General features: G+C 40.1%; 3 protein-coding genes and 1 long non-coding RNA gene across 10 annotated transcripts; 2 read left to right on the forward strand and 2 right to left on the reverse strand.

The window, feature by feature from the left end:
* The first annotated feature begins 4668 nt into the window (after positions 1-4668).
* Positions 4669-8636, forward strand: LOC104582286 (bZIP transcription factor RISBZ2). The gene is given in 5 exon segments (XM_024458423.1): positions 4669-5088; positions 7022-7251; positions 7618-7785; positions 7788-7899; positions 8250-8636. Coding segments are annotated over 5 exon segments (1317 nt in total).
* A 361-nt stretch (positions 8637-8997) lies between these two features.
* Positions 8998-13138, reverse strand: LOC112270210. The gene is made up of 2 exons (XR_002962605.1): positions 12796-13138; positions 8998-11677 (listed from the first exon to the last, which is right to left on the reverse strand). It is a non-coding gene; the product is annotated as an uncharacterized LOC112270210 (long non-coding RNA).
* An 895-nt stretch (positions 13139-14033) lies between these two features.
* LOC100833729 lies at positions 14034-16193 on the forward strand. Its single transcript, XM_003557432.4, has 2 exons — positions 14034-14311; positions 15770-16193. The coding sequence occupies exons 1-2, from the start codon at positions 14183-14185 to the stop codon at positions 15869-15871; spliced, it is 231 nt and encodes a 76-aa protein (XP_003557480.1). The 5' UTR covers positions 14034-14182; the 3' UTR covers positions 15872-16193.
* A 97-nt stretch (positions 16194-16290) lies between these two features.
* On the reverse strand, positions 16291-23091 carry LOC100834041 (guanylate-binding protein 5). Of its 7 annotated transcripts, none has more exons than XM_024457512.1 (17): positions 22586-23091; positions 22107-22209; positions 21892-21961; positions 21770-21808; positions 21551-21668; positions 21397-21454; positions 21233-21297; positions 21125-21131; positions 20986-21046; positions 19793-19852; positions 19665-19684; positions 19512-19577; positions 19043-19210; positions 18695-18952; positions 17861-18073; positions 16886-17157; positions 16291-16780 (listed from the first exon to the last, which is right to left on the reverse strand). In XM_024457512.1, the coding sequence occupies exons 1-17, from the start codon at positions 22642-22644 to the stop codon at positions 16615-16617; spliced, it is 1803 nt and encodes a 600-aa protein (XP_024313280.1). In that variant the 5' UTR covers positions 22645-23091; the 3' UTR covers positions 16291-16614. The 7 variants fall into 7 exon arrangements, with proteins under 7 accessions (XP_024313280.1, XP_003557481.1, XP_024313279.1 ...); XM_003557433.4 differs by having other exon boundaries at positions 16291-16756; positions 22570-23091; XM_024457511.1 differs by having other exon boundaries at positions 22570-23091.
* Positions 23092-24492: the final 1401 nt, after the last annotated feature.

A 24492-nucleotide genomic window follows, 5' to 3' on the forward strand; every position in this document is an offset into this window, starting at 1 on the left:
TTAAGCAAAGAGCTTATTTCAAAAGAATTTACAGTGAACTCAAGAAAGGCAACATGATTACTAATAATATGAGCAATAAGAGCATTCATGAAATCACAACTTAGTAGTTTCACTCGTCTTGACAGGAACTAAAGAGCAACCTTTCTTTTGGAATTCTCAATTTTAAAGAAAGCGAAAATAGGCTGCAAAGAAGAAGAAATGAAAAACCAACAGAAAGAGAAAAAGAGTAGGGTTACACCCAAATCAGCAACACTCATCGGCACTGACTGCAATGACTCCAAGAAAAGCTTGCTGCTGACTATAGCTATTAGGATCGTTGGGCCTCCCAGGAGATTTATATCATCGATTGTTTTCCCATGAGAGTGACTCGAGTTTTATCAAACTCATAAGAGGGTTGTTGAACCCTCCTTCTCTGTCAAACAACCTGAAAGAAGAATCCAGAAGATTCATGTTGTTCCAGCAGTACCGGTGCAATTGGCAGTTGCACCGGTATTGCGAGATATTGCAAGATCGATTAAATGGTTCCAGGCAAAGCTTGTGTCGATTTAAATAAAAAAACAAGAAACTCTTCAAAAGGGATGTCTTCTGATGATGAAAAGGATTCACGGGTTCACTTATATCATCTCTCTATGGAACATGGCAGCAAACAATAAGGACATGTATGAAATAGATCTACTCTTGCATGCAAACATCATGGTTTACAGAACATATGACTGTCGTCAATATAGGCATCACTTCCACAGATCCGTACACACCAAATCCACAAGAGTGTAGGCTAGTACTCCCCTAAGCATGGGAATCCAAGACACACCGAGAAATAAAGTACAAAGTATAGAGTATTGCTTTAAGTAAGATGAATGAAGTTGGGTCAATCTACTAGCAATGTCTATCCCTTTTTACACTTAGCGAGGCGAGTGAGAATACTACTAACAACCACATATGCTTCTACCCTGTCTTTCACTGTAGTCTATCGCACAAGTCAAATTGCTGCAGTTAACACACACTGTACCTAATATTGTTCTATCCTCTGAGATTAGACGGATCTAGCATCAAGAACAGACTAAACAATATGCATTTATAAATAAAGAACAGATAACCATCCCAAGAATTACATAACATAGATCAGATCTAAGAAAAGGATCCACCATCACAAATAATTACACAATCAAAAGCTTGATATAGCTTTTCGACGCAGAGGCCGGGGGTATTATACTCTTTCGTTGTATCGCTTGATATAACTTTGAGATCAATCAAAAGCTTCCATTTTCGAAAAAACAAATAATTACACAATGTAGGTCATAATCATGTAGGGCAACCCATATACCTGATAAACATGAGTATATCGATAGTCGGATATAAGTTATACCACAAACCCATGGTGCACATATGAACTACTCCCTACTCAGTGGAGAGCAGTAGGGGATCATAAAGAAGGCACATCAGGCGATTCTGGCCGCGTTCCCCTCCAATTTCCTCCTTCCCGGTGGAAGAATTTCATGTGCTTCTTCTATTTTCGCCTGCCTTCCCGACATCAACATGTCGCAGAAATTTATATCACTTTATAATCTAGGATTCTGATACAATGTCTAGAGGGCAGAGGTGAAGATGTCAGCTGGGCCCCACACGCTTAAATGGCGTGGCCCATGCCAAGCCCACCTGACCTGGTTATGTGGGTCCACCAAGACGCCACCCGGTCACGACTTTCACATGCCTCCCAAGTTAGCTCTAAAACACATCCCCTCATTTTGCAGGACTTTTCCTCACTCGTTAAGTTTCCTAAACTAAAAGATCAAATTAAAAACAAGCAAAATCTTCTAGACACTTATTAGAAGCAATTTTGTTCAAAAACTTAATAAAAAATGGTAAAAGACAATAAAACAAGAATGAAAACTTCAAAATGAGTAGATACGTTTGCAACGTATGAGGGTCCCACCTGTCAACGATACATCGCAGATGGGCCTAAGCTCATGCATACTGCCTATGCCGCTAGCTAGCTAATATGGGTTTTACCATATTACAATATCTTTGAATTCGAATACCTTTGAATTATTTGAGGACTCAAATGAATTTAAAAGATCATTAACTTTTTAAGGGCCTTGATAATTTATTATGGACCAAAATTGAATATTTAAATGACGAACTGTACTTAAATTTCTCTAAAAATTCAATTTGAGGTTTGAACTACAACTGTGTCAATTGTTCATTCCAAAATTATGGCAAATTAGACTAACCTCCTACTCTTAAAGAGCAATGTACTAATTTTTTAGAGATTTGTTTAAATAAAATCTTCTCAATTTAATAAATGAAAAACCTATTGTTTTCAGTTTGGAGTTGAGGATTTAATTCACATAGTTTAAATTATGAAAGTTTCTAGTTTACATAGGGTTTCCCTAATATATATGGAAACCCATATGGTTATTTACAACCCGTTTGGCAACAATCGTTTCATTTCATTTGGTAGAAATGAAATGAAATCCAATTTTTGATAGGATTTCATTTGGTTGAATTTGAATTCCTTATCAAAAAATCATGTTTGTCTACCACATGGCTTTGTGGAGTGAGAGACAATTCCAGAGAAATGATGGCTTTTGGAGAGGAATTGGGTTAGCTATAGGGCAATGAAATGGAATTTGAGATTGAATTCATGTGGTTAATTCCGTGCCAACTAAACAAGTTCATCTCTAGAATTCAAAATGAATTACAGAATTCTAGGCCCAAATGATGGGTGCCAAAGGAGCTGTTGTGGATTTTAGTGACTTTTACATTGTGATTCTATCTCTGGTCATATTTCACCACAATTCTTGAGGTTTTGCGTTCAGTTCACATTATTTGGATTTTGTAGAGGGAGTGAGGGACTATTTATGAAATGCTCATGGTACACAAAATTATTTATTTATTTATTACTACTTACACAATTTGGATGTTACAATAATGCCAACATAAATAGTAAATGTGATAATGGTTGTGTTTTCACTCACCAATTATTAGTTACAATATTTCTAAAATATGGTAGCTACGTTCAAAATTAAGCCTTTTAGCTTGACTACATATAAAATTTGAAGCTATATTTGGAATTTTGGAGGGTGTTTATGCTTAAGGAAAGTCACATAACCATTCTTAAAAGAGAATGGTTTGGTCGGGATCACAACATGGGGAATCACATTTCTTGTCAGGCTTAACAAAATCGAGGGGGAGATAGGGACGCCCCCCTCTTTTGTTTCTCTATGCATAGTGTATAGAAAAAGTAAGCATCGCTGATTACTTTTCTTATACTACAATGATGTAAAGTTAAAGCAAACGCTAGCTCACATAAAAACACATAGCTCCAAATAAGTCAAAAAAGAAGTATGTCGTATCAGCAACATATACACTTTCTGTTAACACTTCTATTCTTTCCACAGAAAGAACTTCTCTACATTGGAGTTTTCGTGCTGCAACACTTCGTGCATGTTTGGTGTTCATCATACTTTATGCAGACAAAAAACAGAAAGTGAACTTGGAGAAAAACGTAAACAGAAAGTTAGAATGCATGATGACAATCGATGATGCACTTGGAAGGTTAGCGTGGATCACTTGTCGAAATGCAAGTGTCCTATAGTACATTGAAGCTAGCTTCATTTGAGCCATATAGAAAAAAAATACTAGCATATATAAAACCACCACACAAATTGCATTTTTGTTACATTAACTTTTTTTTCAAATGGCATTTGTGTACATTAAGTAGGTAGGTTAGAGGAAGAGAACTTCTTTTTGCTACCTCAACTGTTGCCAAAGTTTACATTTGATCCCTTACTGTAATACAAATAAACTATTTGCTTCTCAAGTGTGTTATCATCAATATTGCAAAAATCAAGAAAACTGGCGAAACTAGAAAAATCAACAAAACCTGATCTTTTTCTTAAATAAGTCAAATAACTTGGAAATTGTTCGCAAAAAAATAGATGGGACAAATTGAAAATAATAATAACAAAAATATTTATATAGAGACTAAAAATTGATTAAAATATAATTTTCAAAATAAGATTATGAAAAAATACAAAAATACCTAGAGTAGAAAAATCAAGCGAAACATTAGAAACATAACATGTTTATTGTTTATTGGAAGGTAACATAGTTTATCGTGAACATAACATTATAAAGTTGCCAAAAATATGATGGTTTAAAAAGTAAAAAATATTTTTAGTTTTATCTTAATCTATGGTTTCCATGTAATTTTTTGTTGTTACGAATTTTAGAATGATTAAAATATTGACTTATTTGGAATAACACTTTCCCCTTTTCCAATTTTTTGATAGTTGTGTGCAGGCGGCTTGCCACGTATGGGAAACAAGCACCACGGGTCATGAAAAATATCACCTTTCTCGATGGAGCAAGATTATGAATCTAATGTGGCAAACAAATTTTACAAGATTGTATCCATCTCGTATAGCACCAACAATTAAATAGGAGGGAACCGCATCCTGAGCATACCTCGTATAAAACCCCTATGATAGGCTGCGGTGGTTAGCCATATACACATTGCCCTTCATACTAGTTCTTAGTCTCTCTCCTTCCCATCCCCCCCCCCCCCCTTCAATGGCCCCCAAAAATTAAAATCATACCATTTCTCGACCGAATTTCTTTAGAAATATCTGAGAGCACTTGGCCCCAATTCCATTTGGAGACCTCATGATGAAGCGCAAGTTCCCACTGGAGGAGGAAACCCCTAACCCCGATCCCTTTCGGATCCCGTCCCCGCCATCGCCGCTGTCGATGTTCCAGACTCAGGTCGTTGACGGGGGCGTCGAAGGTTCTAGTGGCGATGTGATGAACCCGTCCCTTCCAGATTGGTGCTTCTTGGAGGAGTCGCTGCTCAGCATCCCCAACCCTTCAGCATCGAACCCGAATGATTTGGTTCTTGACCCTGATGTTATGATGGATACAAGCCCGAAGAGGCGCTGCGTCGACCCTGAGGTGGAGAGAGTCGAGGTGATCCCAAGGCCGCTGCCTTCACCAGCGACGGCAAGTGTGATGCAGGACCCCGCGGTGTACAACGCAATGCTGAGGGAGAAGCTGGATGAGGACCTTGCTGCCGTTGCCTTGCTGACGGTACTACTACTATCCTTGCTTACTTCCGCCACTTTGTTTACTTGGTTGGTTGCCGTAGTAATTAAGGCTAGTGTCAATAGAAATTAAGCGAGATGGTCTGGTGATTGGATTAGGATGATGTTTGCAATGTGCTTACTTTCTAATGGTGTTTTGGTGGGGAGCAATGGCTACATGATTCATATCATATATTTGATTTCCTGGACATCACTAACTGAATTTTCTGAATTTGTCCGTAAAACAAGTAAAATTTCCAAATTTGATGCACGCACGGTTTGTTTAGTACATTTGGCAGTACTTTGTTCATAATAGAAGGCATATCATTACTAATGATCACCGTGATGTGTGCCGGGAATAATTCAAACCCGGCAAACATCTCTTGATGCTTTTTATCCAAAAAAAATCAAATTTATTCAATTAATTGCATATTTGCTAAACATAACTTCATTGTTTATCGAGGAAACAAGTCAGATTTCCTAACCTTGTCGACTTCATATCTAGCGAGAGGGGTAGGTCAAAAGTGAGTTTCATAGGTTTCATGCGCAATGCTGAAGGCGATTGAGGTGGCACATTCTGTGGGATGAGCAAATGGAGATGTGTAAGAAAGGGCATGCAGAACCAAGTGTTGCTTGGGTGATTAGTTGGGTAGTTATACCCTCAACAAATCAGGGATAATACCCCAATATTTGACGCCCTATGCTTGTAATTAAGACAGATTATTCGTTCGGTGTGGGAGACAATGCCCGTAGACAACGAGGCATCCGGAGATACTTGGTCAATCTTCAAGTTCCATGACTCTAGTCTTTAGTAGGCTCAACTGTGCATGACAATGTTGGTGGAGAAGAAGAGATTGGGTTTTGGGTTAAGGCGGTGAGGAAATATTATGTGTAGATGGAGGGATACATTATTTGACTAGATCTGCATCGATTGCTCTGTGAGTTCTTGTGTTAACAATTCCAGGTTGAATATTCTAGACATCAATCGACCATCAAAGCGGGGTACTGATGCACTAGGGATGGGATGGGGCAACACAAGGAAGGGGCTAGATTCCAGGACCGACGCAATATTATATAAGAATATCATAAAGTTTAATAAGTTTATGCTGATCCTCCATGGTGATACTTGACATTTAACAAAGGAAGCAGGGCCATCTTAGAACCTCCCTGTTCTGCCATGTGACATAAGAACATGTATGAGATTGGCGCACAGTCCACACTTGCGCATTTGTAAATAACATGCATCTTTATACTGTAATATGGCACAATCGAAGTTTGACTACTAGAGTTAAAGTTAATGAGGTGGACGAGTTTATTTGAAGAGATAGTGGTTGCACCTGGCCACTAAATGTAGATCTGGCATTCTAGAAGTTTCACTGATCGGATTCACGTGTAGGCACCCAGTTTGTATCACATATTATTATTTTTCCTATAAAAACGGTTATTAGAAGTTACAAATCTGAAATTTTGTTAGTCGAAAGGGAAGATATTACAGTGGTATTCGGTAAATTGGATATGGACCAATTACATATCTCAGTTATGGGATTGGAGTGTTCATAAATCATGGATAGGAGCTCGACGCAAGCTCTCATGCTATACATAAAATGATTGAAACTCCCGTGGCAGAATCAGAATAACATGGCTTATAGTTTATTTTTGAAATCTGTAGTTAATATATAAGAATGTGATGTCATTAGAAACATGAATTGTGCAAAGCTATTACATGATGCAACTATTAAGCAGCCTTCATGTTTTGACTTGAACTTTTGGCATGTCCGTCCACAGGCCTCCCGGAGTTCCCAGAGTAACACAACATCAAACCAAGGCTCACAAAATTACATTGGAGGTATTCAATTGTGCCTACATGTGAGGCGATAGTATGAATGATTAATATTGGAAGCAGGGTTGATTATGTGTTATCTTTCTTGTGACATACTTGATTGCTTCATTCTCCTATTTGTGTTCATATAGATAATGAGATTCTAGTGCAACAAATGTCAGGTGGTGGCCAATATGGAGGGACTAGTCCAAATCTTGCTCAAAATCCAGATGTCAGTGTGAGGCAAGTTAGCTCTCCCTTAAGGGAGCAATCACCATCAACTAATAATATCGAAGGAGAGGCAGAAACAATGGGAAATATGAATTTCAGTGCAGAAAAGGTGAAAATGAGGTAACAACTTTTGCATATCTTTTTCTTGTGGCTTTCATTGATTTGTATATGTACCAAAAATTAGATGTTGAACATCAGAATTGGAGACGAGAACTTGTACACCAATGCTCTCCTCTTATAGCATATCTCAGTTATTTTATTTTTACTTTCTCCTGCTTATTTTGAATTTTCTTACATAAGGTGTGAGAGTCTTATCTGCTTTCCGGAAATTTAAATAACATGATTGATTGCATCATGTGCTAAATATGCTATTGCAGGGTTGCCTCTTGCTTGTACTAACAAATGAAATTTCTTGAATATGTGCATTTTTATTTGTTAATTAATACTAAAGGCTCAACTTTTGGGCTTTTTTTTACTCAACTTCAGGAGGGAATCCAATCGGATTTCAGCTAGACTCTCAAGATACAAAAAGGCAACTCAAATGCAGAACTTACAGCACCAGGTCTTGCATTTTAAACAACACCATTTGTGCTTAAGAGATTACAAATACACAAGTAACTTGACTTATGCTAATTGTTGCAGCTTTCACTATTAGAAGCTGAAAATAAATATTTGGTGAAACGTCAGGCAGACTTAATTCAGAAATATAGCAGTGCTGTCATTGACAATAGGGTATTAAAGGCAAATGTTGAAACCCTAGAAACAAAGGTATGTCACTATTCTGTGTTATTATGCTCTGTAGTCTGTATGCGTCGGACCCTCGATTATCCTCTTGCAAATAAGTGTCAAGTAGTGTATCCCCAAGGGTTTTCGCCATCTCGCTGAATTGTTAAGACTTGGAAAGGGAGGGATACATGTGACCTTTTAGCATACCAAATTTTCATTCATTGAACTTGTAAAAATCTCTTCTTACTACCATAACTTTTGTGTAGGATATATGGTAATTAATGTTGTTCTTGCACCTTTCCAGTACAAGTAATCATAATAAATCAATCACACTATAGACATTCAACTCTTACCAGATCATGTAGGAAAACGTCCTAAGATGATCATTGCAGGTGAAGCTGGTAGAGGAAATCATTAAGAGGTTCACAAGCACACACGATGTGCCCCAAGTTGTCTCTAGCTTAACATCCCTGGGCTTCCCCCTCAGTGCATCCCCATCAAATGGTGCCCATGAAACTTTTGTGCCTACCCAGAATACCCCATTTAATTACTTCACCTCTGTGACAACCAATGGCGGTGTAAACAACATTTACACCCCTGAGGCAACTTCGACATTCCAAATTCAGGACCCAGTGGCTTTGTTGCAGATGCAGTCTGAATCAAGCTTGGAACATCTACAAAGGAGGGTGTGTGATAGTGCTCCAAGTTCATCAGTGCTCGCACCACAAGAAGTTACTTCATTCAATCCAAATGAGTTCATCAACATGGGGATGCAATAGGAACATACAGAGATGCAGTGAGGAAGAGCTCTCATTTCCTATGTTGCTGCTGCTGCTGTTGTTGTTGACTATAGTTGTTATTTCCTATCATGATTTGTGGACTTTGTGCGTGAACATTCGATGGACTTATATAGGAGCATTGCTGCTTGTTTTGTTTCTGAATGAGAAATGCGACATATATTGGTCGCTCATGATTAATTACTAAAATATTGTTGTGCAGAGTGTTATGGTGGTCTCTAGTTCTGTTAATTTGAACTAGCACGGTGGTCTTTATTATGCATACAGCTGGATGGTTTGTGTATCTCTACTGACATTCTTCTTCTTTGGAAGACCAGAAACAGTCTCGACTGCTACGAGCAAATTTTTTTAAACAATTACTGAACTGCCATCATATAGATCAAAAACAAATATCATGTTTTGTCTTGTAGTAACAAATAAGAAAGATCAAAGTAAAATTAAGAGGAAAAGAATAACATATCAGAAGCAGTGGAATAGGCGCTAACTCCAATTCGGAAGAATGAAATATGCACCTTTCTTCTCTGACCGGTAGAAGCAATAATTCTCTGCCTACAAAGGATATCAATTAAACTTCTCTAGTTTTTTTTCCTGCAACCAAGAAAAATAAACCACACTTTTATGATTCAAAATCGTGAAGTTGGACCCTAGTTTGTTTATATATTCGATTAGCTATCTAGACTTGTCGTACATACTGTACCAATTTTTATACATGTTCGGTAACCTAGTTGTGAAGGAAGTGATCACAGGAGACTCTTTTCAGAATGTGGACATTTGGCTCCCAGATCCCGCGAGCCTGATATTTTAAGGAGAATTAAAATCATATTTAAAAGTTTCAGAAAATATGATTTTTTTTCTACGCTGTAAGTATGTAATGCTACATACCTGTAAATTTTCGTCAATACATACTTTATTCTGTGCAAAAATGACAAATTTGTGGATCTAATCATATAAGCAACTTAGGGCACATTGTGTGTGCTCGTGACCATCTTAATGGTTTCCTCTGCCATCTTCATCTGCAATGCAAACATCTAGGATGTTTTCCCATAATAATATTGTTGAGTTGGTAAAACAAAATCTCCTAAGAATGACCCATGTTGATTGTCTAGCATAAATTAGAAAATATGTAAAACTTTATTAAACATCTAAGTAGAACAAAAACGAATGCTGTTATTTTTCTTGACCTATATGGCTACAAGTATGTAACTAAAGATGACTACATGAACCCTGGAGAAAGAAAAAGGAAAGCAATAAGTCTTACCTTCTAATCCCTCCTTTTCATAATACATGGCCTATTTGGCTTCATTAATACAAAGCTTTTGACCAAGAATTACTTCATTTATATATGATTTATATGATACATAATCATAATTATCAGTAGGTTTCCAGACGAATCTAGTGATACCAATTTGACGTCATAAAAACTACATATTAACAAAATAATTCTTTGCTAAAGCTTTGTCTTAACGAAACCTAATACATCATATATTATGAAAAAGAGGGAGTATTTTTCTTGAAGTACTAATTATTATATTCTAGTGTGACATAATTTACCAATTACAGTCCCAAAAGAAACTGAAGCGTGCTGAAACAGAACACCAGACCGTTGACAGGAAGCAACGAAGTAAAAAATAGAACCTGGTGACTTCCAGGTGACATCTGTGATCTGTCCTCTATTATTTTCGTATAGTAGCATATTTCCCTTTCTATATATTTAATCAGGTAGTAACTGTGTAAGAAGATTGGTTCGGGACTGCAAGTGAACATGATTTGTAACTGCGACAAAGTGTTTCACTGTTCAAGGGGAGGTTATGGTTATATATATGACAAAAATATGTTTCCTTCGTAGCGACAAAGCACAACACAAAACAATAATTATGTAATCAAAGATGATAATATGATCTCTAAAAAAAGAAAAAGAAAGAATGAAGTCTTGCATCATATTTTCCTGAAGTACTGATTGTTATATTACATTGAACATAATCTATCAACTATAATCCTGATGAACTAACACATGAAGCAAAATGACACCAGCAGATTAATAAACTTATAAGAGAAGAACAGGACTATCCCAAATAAATTAAGCAAGGAATTATGTAAATGGAACATACATCAACTTCTCCATTCCATAGTTAGTATGCAAGATAATGAAAGTCTCGACACTTCAACACTGAATTGTATCACTCATATGCAAGGAGAAGCTGCATAGTCATATAACTTTTCCATTAACGCAGGTAAAAAAATTAGAAGAGAGAACTTTTCAATGAACTTGTTGTGAACAACTTAAATATTTTTAGGACCCAGATATGCAGATTGTAAGAATTGAGACTAACTTGGCATCTTTGGATAAGTATTAGGACCTCTGATGCATTTTTACTCTAAAAAGATACTCACATGTGCAATCTTTGCTTAATGGAGGCATGTCATAGGATAATAGTAAGCCAACAATTGAACAGTTGCCTCACGTGCGGCCATGCGGGAGTAACATCAGATCCATTCCGAGATTTCTGGAGAAATTGAGGTATTTAAGAAGGATCACGACTTCAGGAGGATTGGATGGACTCGACAAAGATATTCTTCTCCTTCTCAACAATGTCTTTCTCAACTCCATGTTGCTCCCATGTCCTTCCTGGTTGTTGTCACTGCCGGTCTTTAACCCGGGAACACTTTCACCTCCCAAGCCTTAGAACGAAGCAAATGGCATCCTTGTATGGAGCGACAGTAGATGTGGCATCATGTGAGGCTTTAGGTAGGCACTTCGATTCACCAAATTCAGGTTCACCATGGCTAGGTGAGCACAATGCGAGGGTGCAGTGAGCAAATGAGGACGTTGGGAACGCAGCTGACGAAGGTTACGGGAGACATTTCAAACAGGCATGGATACAGCATCTATAGGATAACTTCCACCTTGATAGTTCTTTCTAAGTTCCGTCTGATGTCCACGATCTCTTGATCTGTAACTGAATACAAGACCGAAGCTATCAACCAATCAGCCATCTCTCCACAGCCTAATCGCTATTTTACTCCTACAAATAGAACACTGCCATATATAAAAAGATCTACTAACCTCTAGAAACATCTCAAAAGCAAGTCCTTTTTCGACATATTTCTGTAGGGGAGTGAATTGGTCAAGAAAGGGATGTTTCATGTGAAAAATGTTTTCCCATTTTTAGGACTGGAAAATATTTTTCTTTTTACTGCAAAGGCAGGAAATTCCTCTTGAGTTAAACGTGCAAAAGACTATGATTAAGATCTAATGGCCATGGTTCTCTATCCAATAGTTCAATGGTGGATTTTATTTTAGATTTTGTAGCATCCTATGTTTTTTCTGGTTAGACCATTATGTGCTATTAGTAGTAGTAGAAAAGTATACTTTACAATTTGAAAAAAAAGACCCGATGCTTCTTATGGCAACACCACCTATACTTGGCCATAAACCAAATATACAACCCCTTGTTTATACGGTGTACATTTTACCACAGCTCCTATGGTCCCCTTCTTTTCGGCTGCAGTTTTTTTTTTACAAGCAAGCTTCAGCTGAATTTCTCAGGAAAACTCCTGCCATAGAAAGCCCCGAGAAACTGCATGTTGTATTCTTTTGAGCTTCTGGAACTCTAGCTTATTGCCTGATTTGATTTGAGTAAAAAAAAGCCTATAATGCCCCTACTCTTCAATTGTCGTTTTGTTCAGAATTGTTAATTTGCTCAGTACCTAGCATTAGAAGGTTCTTTAAGTACAATTGTGATTGTTCATAGATCACAGATTGATAATTACCATGGACAATTGTTATTTTCCATGGTAATTGTCAATTTATCACAATTCTCATTTTTCTCACTAACTAGCATGCATCATTGGCTAACACACAGAGGTAGATCCTCACAGCATGCACATGTGGCATCTCTCCGCATGCAGGTTCAACATCAACAAAAAGTTTGCTCTCACTGCCAAATGGACGCTTAGTGCATATACATGTAACATATTTACCAGGTCATGACGCACCATGAAAATTCGAAACTAATAGATTTTTTGGAACCAAATCAATGGAAATAAATATATTAACATCAACACATAAAATCGCAGTTTCTGATTTAACACTAGTATGTGCATTTTTAATCGATAATCACATCAGTAAGAATATCCTTACCCTAGGCAGTTGGGAAGGATCTTGAAGCGGGCCGCCGGCGGGCCACCGCCGGAGCTAGAGGGCTGGGCGGAGCGGGCGGACGGCGGTGGCACTATTCGCCGGGGGAAGAGGGTAGGATGGAGGAGGGCGACGTCGATGTGGTCGGGACGGTCGGCGGCAGGAGGACCTCGTCCGGCGACCATCGAGAGGGAGAGGAGCAAAGAGCAGGGCGGGGGAAGAATATGGAAGGGGAGCAGCGGCGGCGGAGGATGGCAACGGTGGCGGCAGGGGACGCCAGGACGGAGGCAGGAACGAGAATTTGGGGTCTAGCTGGGCTGATGGGCTTTAGAGAATTACGAGTCAAGGCCAGGGGCCGAAAATGCATAAAATCCAGCCCGAAACAGTCTAAATAACTTGGAGATTTGTAAGATTTGATCCCATAGAATTTTCTTCAAGGATTCATTTGCAGCATATTTTATGAAAATTTTACGTCCACTTCACATCTTTAAGATTTTTATTTTTTCTTTGTATCCAACAACCTTTCGTGTAACCACATCTTGTAGAATTTTGTAATCATTTTTTCTATTTCTTTATTTTTCCTATCATGCGAATCAAGAGGCCTCGAAACTATTTGGAACAAAGGAATCAAGGCTACCGATTTCACAGGAAAGGCAACACACATGCTTTTTGCCGGTCTCCCGTTCACCACCCTTTCGACTTTCGACACCCTGTGCACCCCTTTGTGTTCCGGCAAACATCCACTTTTGCATCCATGTTCATATCATATTTTCTTCTTATTCATTTCCAACCGTATCTCTATTTCCATATCCCTCTATGCTAATAACAAACACAATATCCCTCGCAAAAAAACACAATATTCCTCCAGAGTTCAATCAAAGTGATGCTAAACACATGCACTAGGAGAATAAATCCTAGCCGTTGTGTTTACCTAGGCTTCTAATACTCGATTTCCTGGGCATTGGCCCTTACTTGGGAGTTTATACAAAATGCCCACAAGAAGTTAGTTGCATTAGAGACATCGGCTATATGGCAGACTTCTTTTTAATAAGTAATTTTAATCTCTATACTTGCATAAAAAGAAAATTCATCGAAGGTAAAGAAAAGAACGGTGAAACATCTGCAACAAGTAATTCCGGCCGGATGGAACAGCAAAAGAGTGATCTTCCTGTCTAAACAGATGGCTTCCAAGCTACAGTAGCTGCCACGTGGGCCCTTACATGCCTTAAACCAGACCTCCCAAAAACCGGAGCAAGAGAACTGCAATTGCTGAACCCCCATCCCCTTCTCTGTTCTCTCTCCGCGCTGCGGTCTCCGAGTCGCCGGCTAGCGGCCGCCGCCACCTCTCGATAGATTCCAAGATTTGGAGGGAGGGAGGGAGGTCACGGCCATGTCGTCGCTGGGGACATCCAAGGGGATCCTGGAGATCGCCAAGTTCGGGGTGTACCTCGCCGTCCCCATCACCCTCACCTACCTCGTCGCCACCGATTCCCAGTCCATCAAGAAGCTCATGGGCCTCGTAAGGATTCCTTTCCGCTGCTCTTCGTTCGGTTCGGTTTTCGGATCGTGGATGGATCGGTAGTTTCTTTGCCATCTCGTCCATCCTACTGCGAAAGTGAGTGGCGTAGAAATTACAGAACTAGAGGGCTAGGTCGGTACAGCAATCAGTATTACTTTGTGTGCTGGGGTTATTGACTATAGGCTATGAGTTCAGGAACAGATAGGGAGAGTAGGCTGTGGTATATGTGGGTTGAGATTAAGCTTAGGCTCTCACCTGCGTCAAGCATTTTGTAGCTGCTAAAGGATAATTTTTAGCTGCTAAAATCCGAGATATGCTCAGTCGAAATGGCCTTATACGTGGATGCTATCTGACTATGCGGATTTGTACTCTCGAAATCTGGTCAATAGACAAGGGTGCTTGTTGAAGGCAAGGGAACTCCAAGATGTGATAGACTGATAGGATACCGATATGACAGTGGTTCAAGTGATGTGCATTTGCCCAATCTGAAGAACAATAACTAGAATGTAGTCTAACCAGAATCCCAATTATAAAATCGAGGGAATATAAGTCAAGTGAATTAATTCGATAGTTCTTATTGGACGATAAAAGGTAACAGATGGATTTGTCTTTGGACCCATAATTGAATAAGTGGAACGTGGCGATGTTTAGTTTGGCTTTGGGAATTGGCGTATAGTTTCTTAACCCCATTAGATGAGACATCCCATTTTTCGTTGATAAAGATTTGAGAACTGTGCTGACAAAAACACTGGAGGCCTTCTTTGATGACTATCTCTTGTCTAGTTTAACTAATTAGAAATTACCTGGGATCTCTTTGTATTTACGTCAGCCTGGTTCTACATAAGAATTGGCAATCAGGATTTAAATCTTTGTTCATTTGTAAAGGGTACAGAGGATGGATGCATTTGGATCTCAAGCTGAATTACAGGCTTGTAGCAACGGGTGCTGAATGACGGCGATGCCATTGAAACTGATGATGTCTAGTTTGGAATAAACATAGTGTTTCATAATTCATAAGATCCAAGCCACTTTTCGTTAGCAAGGTTGTAGAATGGTGCTGACTAACACAGGATGCCTTCTTCTATGCCACTTCTCTTTCTAGTTTAACCAAATAAAAATCATGTAGTATCACTTCATTCTGGTGCAACTAAGGAATTGGGCATACAAGATTTGTGGTGTCAAACATCTGAATTCAACCATCTTATTTATCTGTGTACCAGTGGCAATTGTTGTCAACATTGCTGATCATTTATCAACACATGATCTCATAGTAGTATCTTTTTTTATGCTGATGATACTTCTTACTACTGTTTCTTGTTTTGTTGCATCATAGAGTTACCAGAAAGAAATTTATTACCCATGTGTTTTCATGTTTCCCTTGGTTTACATTCCTTCCCTTACCTTCCTAGTGGCATTCTGCAGAAGCTCGAATTAATACTCTGCTTGCTCTGATTGCAGCGTCCTTACGTAGTTTATCCTCCAGAAGGTCCACGCCCACCGCCGCCAGAAGAGCTTCGTGAAAGGGCTCGGGAGATAGCTCGCAGCAGGAGGCAAGAGTAAACGAGTGGACCACGATAACTTTGATGATTCTTACCGAGATCATCTGCTGATTGAAACTAAAATCCACCCTGGAAGAGATTCAGAAAATATGAACTCAAGCTAAGTGCGACCGTTGACATGTTGTCATGGGTGTCTGGTTGTCAATAACGTGTTGTATAAGTTGAAAGAAACACAGTGGATCCAGTTTGTTGTTCTGTTATGAGCTTTAACTTCTATCAGATGGTTGATGAAATCATGAAAATTACTGATAACGGTTTGTAAGCTTTGGAGTAAATTGTTCTCAGTCTCTGGGGTAAATCAAACTTGGCCAAATTTGAAGGAACATTTGTCCAGTAGTGTTATTTCGATGAAAGACACAACTGAGCTATTATTTGCTTAGTTTACCATATAAATACATCGGCCACCCTGCGAACTACAAATGGTACACATGTAAAACACTCATTATATATGTCATAAATTAGCATTGCAGCGTTTGAACAGAACAATAATTAATCAAAGAATGATGAGCTAAAAGGAACTGTACAACCGCTGAGTTTAAATATTATGTACTTGAGTTACAGCAGAAGCTTCTTTAAGTTTCTTATGGCATGTGTGCAGTGTCATAATCATCCTTATACCACGAGTCCATTCATCCTGGTGCATGGGCCTGAGAAGAATATGATATTCACCATCTTCCGAATACCATTGATCATACCGAGTAATTTACACCATTGGTCCATCTAAATTTCAACTGTAGAGAGTGGTTAATCTGTTCTTGCGCGGCTGGAGCTTCTGTATGATCCTCTGTACAATGGAAGCAATGATCGGCCAATCCGACTCCTTATACCGATGCAACGCCAATAGATAGCTAAAAAGGACAGCATGATAACAATTGGGATCGCCCATCTGCTCAGAAACAACGTCGTAAGACTGATGCAGGCATGCAGCGGACAGACAGATACAGCAGACAGATAGAACGTCATAAGAGTGATGCAGGTATGTGTTGTAGTATAATTAGGTAGGAAAAAAGCTAACCTGTCAAGATCAAGAACAGGGCTGTACACAATAGTTTCCCATGAAGAAACAATGATGTGCCAGACGGGATTGTAGTAGAGCGAATCTGATGACCAGAACAACCTTGTGTATGTCTCCAAGAAGATGAACATCACCCATGCAGCAATTTCAAGTAAAAAAAGCTTTATGATGAATCGCCCGATGACCACCATGATTAAGGAGAATGCCACCAGCCAGTTGAAGAGCTTGTTGTTGTACTCCCTGATGAAAAGAGCACTGGACCTTGCAAGCATCTGGAAGCATGAATATGAATTAGAGTTCGTTAATCAACATCAGGAGAGATCATAATATATAGGCTTCAGTGCGAAAAGTTTAATTAGTACAGTCAGAAACACACATAATATTGGGGAGCGCCCGGTTGGAAAACAGAAGTAACACATTATGTTTTCAGACACTCTAAATACAGATCTGACTAAATAGTGTACTTTGGCATTTTACAGAAAAGGAGGCTGAAGAAGGTGAACAAAGTTTTTCCTTTCCCTACCTTTAGGTTCTACTCCCTCCGATCCTAAATTGTTGTCGAAATATTACATGTATCTAGAAGCTTTTTAAGAATAGATACATCCATATTTGAGCAAATTTAAGTCAAGAATTTAGGATCATTGCTTATTTGCTAAATTCTTTTATATTTATAGATCAGAAGTGTTTTAGACTAGTTCAACATCATTGCTTATTTGAAAGAAATTTTTTACTTTGGTATTAAACAGCAAGAAAAAAGAACCGGATTTAGTTAACTGTGATTTGTTGCCAAGAACTAAACTAGAACACTATCTGAATACTGTAAAACATCTGACAGTTGAAAGAGTGATTTGCAATTTTTTTTCTGGGCAAACATATAGTATGTTTAAAGCTCAATGTATTCTCCCAAAATCTATCATAGTCAGTGATGATCCTATCTCTCCTCATGGAAAATATCTTATGTTCAAAGAGATAAACCTTTGACATTCGATGTTCATAGCCTCCCTTGGCAGGCCCCACACACTCCATTTCAAAACTTTGATTGCAGTGAAGAAACACTGCATTAAATTTTGCCATGGAAGGAAGCTTCAAGGCTTGAAGGTGATCCATCTTATCTTCACACTCTGAGAATCTTGCTTCACACAACTTTGATGACTGATACTCATTGGCTAAACCAAAGCTTCTGAAGACCTAAAAATAATACCCAGTTAAAGTATATTGAAGATAATATCCATTGTGCATAGGCTGCAAGTGGCACAAGATGAAAATAGTTCTTTCCCCTATAAGGGCCTGTTTGACACTTTGACATAGGAATTTTACAGGAGACAGTTCGTTTCCTGCAAGAATCTATAAAAACTCCACAAAATGTATGGCACATTACGAGGTATCCTATAGAACAAAGCTTATGTGAGCTAGTAACTAGGAATGTAATTTCATTACCAAGAATCATGGACTTCTTATGTGAGCGAGCTAGCACAGCACTGGTGCGTTGCGACGGAAAAATAACTCTATGTTTCAAATATTCAGTCTACCATTTATGCCAAATTAAACCATCTTTAACTCACTCATCTCAGACATTTATGTCAAATTTTATATGTGGTGGCAACAAGGTGACGGACCACCTCCACCGTTTGACATCTTTATAAGAGTAAAGATACCATAACCTCTAACTCAGATGTAAGATTTTAGATCTGTACCACAAATTTCCAATTCATATTAACTGAAAATATATATGTTGTTTTGGATTTCATTAACTGAACATGTGTGGCATATAATTTCAACTGCATAAACATTAAGTGCTGTCTGGAGAACCTTTTTCATTTCTTCATCGAGATTGAGGAAGGACTGGGCAGCATAATGTTTACCGAAATGCTGCTTGTCGAAAAGCTTTCTAGCTTCATCTTCTGCCAAATCATGAACCTGCTGAAGTTTATCAACTGATACAGGTAGACTCACTCTTTCCATTTTTTCAGTATACAACGTCAAGCAACGCTCAAGAATGCCCTTATTGAAAACTTCAACAAGCGACCCTGTCGATGGGATTTCTCCTTTATTCAAAGCCTCGAGTATCTAAAACAAAAGCATAGAACTTAAGAGAATAGTTTGCAAGAAAGAACTAAGATTACAGATACATCAATCCTGAACACCAACAAGTATTACCTGCCCTAGGAAGGATACAAACTCCTTTCCATTTAAGGTTCTACCCTGCACAAGTTTTGGTTTTATCATGGATGCAACTAATTGCTTCAATGCATCCCTCCTTTCGACATACAATGGGTCAAGTTCTTGATCCTCCATATCACATAACTTCGTCCTTTGCAGATGAGGCTGGAAAAGAATAATTCATCATCTGAACAATTTATTGGTATAAAGACAAGAACACCCGAATGAACAGAGATGGGGTTACAGTAGGTAATACAGCTCAAATGACAACGTTAAACTCATATAAGTGTTCCCTCAGCGAAAATCACATTTTATGCTTTTATTTAGTAGATAAATAATAAATAAATTTCATGAGCACTGCAACACGTGCATGGTGGTGGCATAATTTCGGATCCCAATTATTCACAGCCATCATCGCAGCTAATTGGTCATAATGCAGAACATGAAATCAAACATTGTCACGCACCTGGGGCATGCTAAAAGCAGTACTGTTATCACCCATAACTGCTAAAGAGTCTCTGATTTGGTTGACCTAATATAACAAGAAAACCATTTTTTCGTCATCAAACTTGCATAAGATATTTTCCAGTTAATAACATAGTGCTTGAAATAATTGTACCTCATCAATATATTTGTCTCCTGCCGCAAAGCATTAAAAGAAGGTTAATTCAACTGTTCAAAAGATATTTCCAGATCCGACAGCTTCAAAAGGAGGTACTTCAAATAGCAAAAAAAATAACCTCTAACCATTGCTGTTAGGCACCCGTTGGAGAGCTTCATCAACCATCTGCTGAACAGATTTGCCTTCTGTTTAATGAAAATTAAAACTTGAAATTGTCAGAGGAAGTTTGACCAGACAGTGGTTTATACTCAAAACAGAATATCATCAACAATGGTGAAATGCATATACCAGACATGATTAAACGGCACCTGATTAAACAGAGAATTATTTGAGACAATGTACCCTTTTACTAATTACTAAAGTCTACAACTCATGCCAATTATGTTGCCGTAACAATATTCTCTATATGAGCCCGCACACAATATCCTGCATGACCCTTATATGGCACATAAAGCCAGCAAGTCGAATGGCAAAGTTCAAAGTTAAAGGAAGTCAAAGGGAAGTCCAAGCAGAAGAAGGCCCATAAGAAGATGGTGCATGGGTAGGCTAGTCCACCATGGATCATGCACTCCCCTCTCAACCTATTCTATCATGGAGAGCTTGCAAAATTCATTCCGTAATGAAATCCCATGGAGGGTGGCCTAGAGCTCCAAGTTCTGACTGGGAACTCTAGTGGCCACCTAGGGAAGTCCTCAACGACCGAAAGTCGATAGTCCAGTCCCATATGAGGCACCTCTCTTGAAATCGCACTAGGTCATGCTCCTTGAGACAGCCGAAGCTATTCAAAAACATCGACAAGCCTGAATATTGTCAGTGTACAATGACTTCCTATAAAGCAGGAGTGCACTGCCTGTTACTCTTGTCATGCTCTATAGACATCCCCTTATCAGTGTTATTTCTGTGATGACAACAATGTTTTTCCATGCAAAAAGAATAATGATGATTTTTCCCATATTTTTCAATGGCATATAATTGACTCTCTAAGCAACATTGATCTTTGGCAGGTTTGGGTATCTACAACAGAGAAAGTTAATCATATCCTAAAGTGAAGCCTTCGATTCAGAAATAGCCAAAAATCTTGAGATCAAATGCAACAGTTTCAATGCCAGGAGACCAGGATTCATGGGAACAAGGGTTCTCCTCTAGTTTTTAATGATGGGTTCCTTACCAATCCAGCACGTGACAATAAGAATTCTGATGATTTGATCTGTGATGCATTACATGTTTCTCTCATGACAATTTCATGCACCTAATGTTCAATACATGGTGAAATAAGTGTCTCGTGATCCACTCAAAAATGGCCTTTAAAAGAACTTACGGAGGAAATCCCTCTGAATCAGCCACAGGAGTTTTGCTGGCTCAAAAGCAACATCTTGCCCCTGCAGGTTCAGGGAAACATGATTTACATTTACTGTTCCATTTTCATAATCTTGAGAGTCTTGTTAATGAATTATTACCTTCACTCTTGTTTCCACAAGAAAGAGACAAAAATAGACATTTGTTAGAACATTAGCAAGCTACGTGTTAAAATGGAATTCTTCTATCAGAAATGGCTGCTAGCAAACCTTCCATAGAATTCTTCAGCAAGTTCAACAGCAAATGAGAGTCTCGATATATCAGCTTCACGAATCTGTCAAAGTACGAAAAATTTACAGCTATAGAATTGTAAAATTAATGGCTGTTAAATAAGAGAGTAAATGTGAGGGCATCAGGAGCCGTAGAAACTAACCGTCTCAGGAAGATTGTAGACAAGAACAGAACTCAAAACAGCTGCCAGAGCAAATATCCTAAGTCGAAAAAAAAGGCCCAAGAACAATTTTTTTACATCAAACCCAGAAAATCATAATTCATAATTACACCATAATTTGTTTTAGGCAACAAACCTATCATCATATACATTTGATTTGCCAATGCTCTCAAATCCTTCAGTATCCAGGTAAAGGACAGACACTTTGGAGCCATCAACATCAATTTCAACTGGAGTTCCCCAAACCCAGATACCTGCAAATCGTAGAGCAGTGTGATAATACTTAATATCCTCTAATTAGCATACGGGCATGACAGAAGAACATTACGTTGGTGCCAACGGCAGACCAGCTTACCTTTTGTTTTGGTATCTCGCATGTGTCCAACTCCAAAACCTGCAGAGCAAACTTACAATTCCCCAGGCCAAAATAACCACTTATCTGAAGCATGATATACAAGACCAGAAACTTCCATGTACCTTTATTACAGGATAAGGAGAGAAGCTGGTTGAGAAGGAAAGATTTTCCAGATCGATATGGACCAATAACCTGATCCAACAATCAGAGAGAGAAATATTAATCTGTGCAAGGACAAACATGTAGTGGCAGCACCATGGCATTAATTACGAGAATGTAAAAAGTGTCATGTGCTGATGAAACTAGAGATCGTTCAGATTATGAACTTCATACATACAGAGACAGCAGCTATTGGAGTGTTGATCCTTTGGATTGCCTCCAAACCTTCTTTTGAAAGGCGGAGTTTAGTGTGGCCATAATCCGGCTCCACTATGGGAAACCTGCATAACTACCTTTGGTCAAAAGTCTGACAGCTGCAACGATTACAGTAACTCTTTCTTTTAAGGAAAGATTCAGTAAATTTGCTGACAAATATCCATGTATGACTAAGAGTGCCTACTCCATATCTCATATCATGATATCTGCATTGTTTGTTCAAGTTTGTGTAATAAAACTTTTTGTTCAATGGATCAACTGCTGCTTGATTCGCACGATAACCCACAAAAAAGAACTAACCAGTCCTAGGCTACAATCTCAATCCAAACCTATAACTACGCTTAGATTCCAACAACTAAAGCCTAGCACGCAGCCACACAGGCGCACAGCAAACTTAAAAACGTCAATAACAAAATTGCACTTACGCGCGCTCGAGCTCACCGGCATCGGATTCCCCAACCGCTGCGGCAAGCGTCCACACAATCGCTGCCGCAGCCCATATCGCCAGCGCACACCTCCGCCACCCCATCTCCACCGCACTCCCCCACAGTCACCTTCTCGCCGCGGCACGTACTCGCCACCCTCCAGCTCCCCAAAGCCCACAAACGGACCCCGAGCACCTCCGAGCTTCGGGAAAAAATTGCTGGGTGGTGCGCGGCGGGCGAATGGCGTATCCACGGGGCCGCCGTCGGGTCGAGGCAGGGAGAAGGGGGAGATCCAGCGACCGGCAATGGAGGAGGAGAGGGGGCGAGGAGTAGGAGGTGGGTGATATAGCGCTTGGGTTTTGGGATCGGACGCGGTGGTGGGTTTCCCGATACCCCCCGCTCGCGGTTTGCTTCGAGGAGGGAAGGAAGGAAACGTCGAGGCGACGCGACGGTGGCCGGAGGTGGAGTGGAAAGGTCGGCGAGCGGAAGGGACGAATGGTTTAGCGATTTTAAATGGGAAATTTTGCCTGATTCTTTCTCCTAATTACCCTTTTTATAGGGTGTATGTAGTAATTAAATCCGGTTTTACACTGGAGGTGCCGTAATTACCAGTTCTGAAATAATGGATGGCCCGGTCACTAGTGACCCCACGTGTCAGAACGATGTGGACCGTAGCTGGGCTTGGACCTATGGGCCGTGGCCCGCAAAGAAGAAGAAGGTGCCGGACACCGAGTCCGTCTAGGGAACAAACTGATGGTCGGTGGCTATGTGATCTGTCCATATATTCTGACGGAGGGGAGGGATCGAGCCTCCAGTTCCCACTTCCCAGTATTCCCAGCTCTCAAACAACCGTTCGCGCGCGATCATGGACGCCGCTCCCCTACGGGTGCTCACTCCGGTGCGCTACTCCGCCAAAGACGACGACGGCTACATGGAAGAACTCGACGACGAGCCGCAAAGCCCGCAACATTCTCCGGGCGGCACGCTTCATCCTCGCTCGCCACGCCCACCACGCCAGCCCGTCCAGCGGCCGCCGCCACTGACGCCGCGCTCCTGGAAGGCGGCGGCGGCGGATTTCGCGCTGCGGCCGCCGGAAGAGCCATTGTTTCCAGAGCCCGAGCTGGGCTGGGACGTTGTCCTCGCCAACCATCTAGCCGATTGCCCACGCCCACCCTACGAAGACCGCCCCGGCGACGTGCTCACGCCCAAGAACCTCGAGTACAACGAGGTCAAGTACGAGCTGGCCAGGGTGACCGGGTGTAACTTCATGATCTTCGGCCCCAGGGGAGTGTACCAGCACGTCAACTTCTACGCCAGGGAGGTTCGCGGTGGAGGCGCGGAGGCGGAGGAGGAGCGCTTCTTCTTCGCCGAGGTGCTCGACAAGTACATGCACAAGAGAGAAGGGACCGAGCAGATCCTGACTTGCATGTGCTCCCTGGACGAGGAGGCCGGCGACGACGAGCAAGTCGGCGGCGTCCGTGACCACCCGTTCGCTGAAGCTAGGCCGTGGGTTGTGCCTGTGGATTATTGTCAGGAGTGTGGGGATGAGATTAAACATCCGAAAGACGGGGGGCGGCATTGTATCAAGCCGGTCGCTCCTGCGGATCTCTTTGATTAGTTCTAGCTATATCTGGTATCGTACTGTGCACGGTCTGACGGTCGAAGCCAGGCTAGCTACGGTGTCGACTCTTTTGTAGCGACTTCCTATAAATAAGAATGTGTTAGTGTGTTAATTTAATGAAAGTTCGACACAATTCCAGTGTCCGTGTGCCATCTCCATCCGTGGTAATCCGTAGTGTTTCGATTGGGTATATGGAGTGGTATGGCATGGAATTAATGGTTGCGAAAGGAAGTAATAACACCGAAAGTATAAGAACTTGTATTGCACGAACAGTTTAATACAACAAGTTGTAAAATGGGGCC

Source organism: Brachypodium distachyon, chromosome 1 (assembly GCF_000005505.3).
Source record: "Brachypodium distachyon strain Bd21 chromosome 1, Brachypodium_distachyon_v3.0, whole genome shotgun sequence".
In the NCBI taxonomy this organism is placed as follows: Eukaryota; Viridiplantae; Streptophyta; class Magnoliopsida; order Poales; family Poaceae; genus Brachypodium; species Brachypodium distachyon.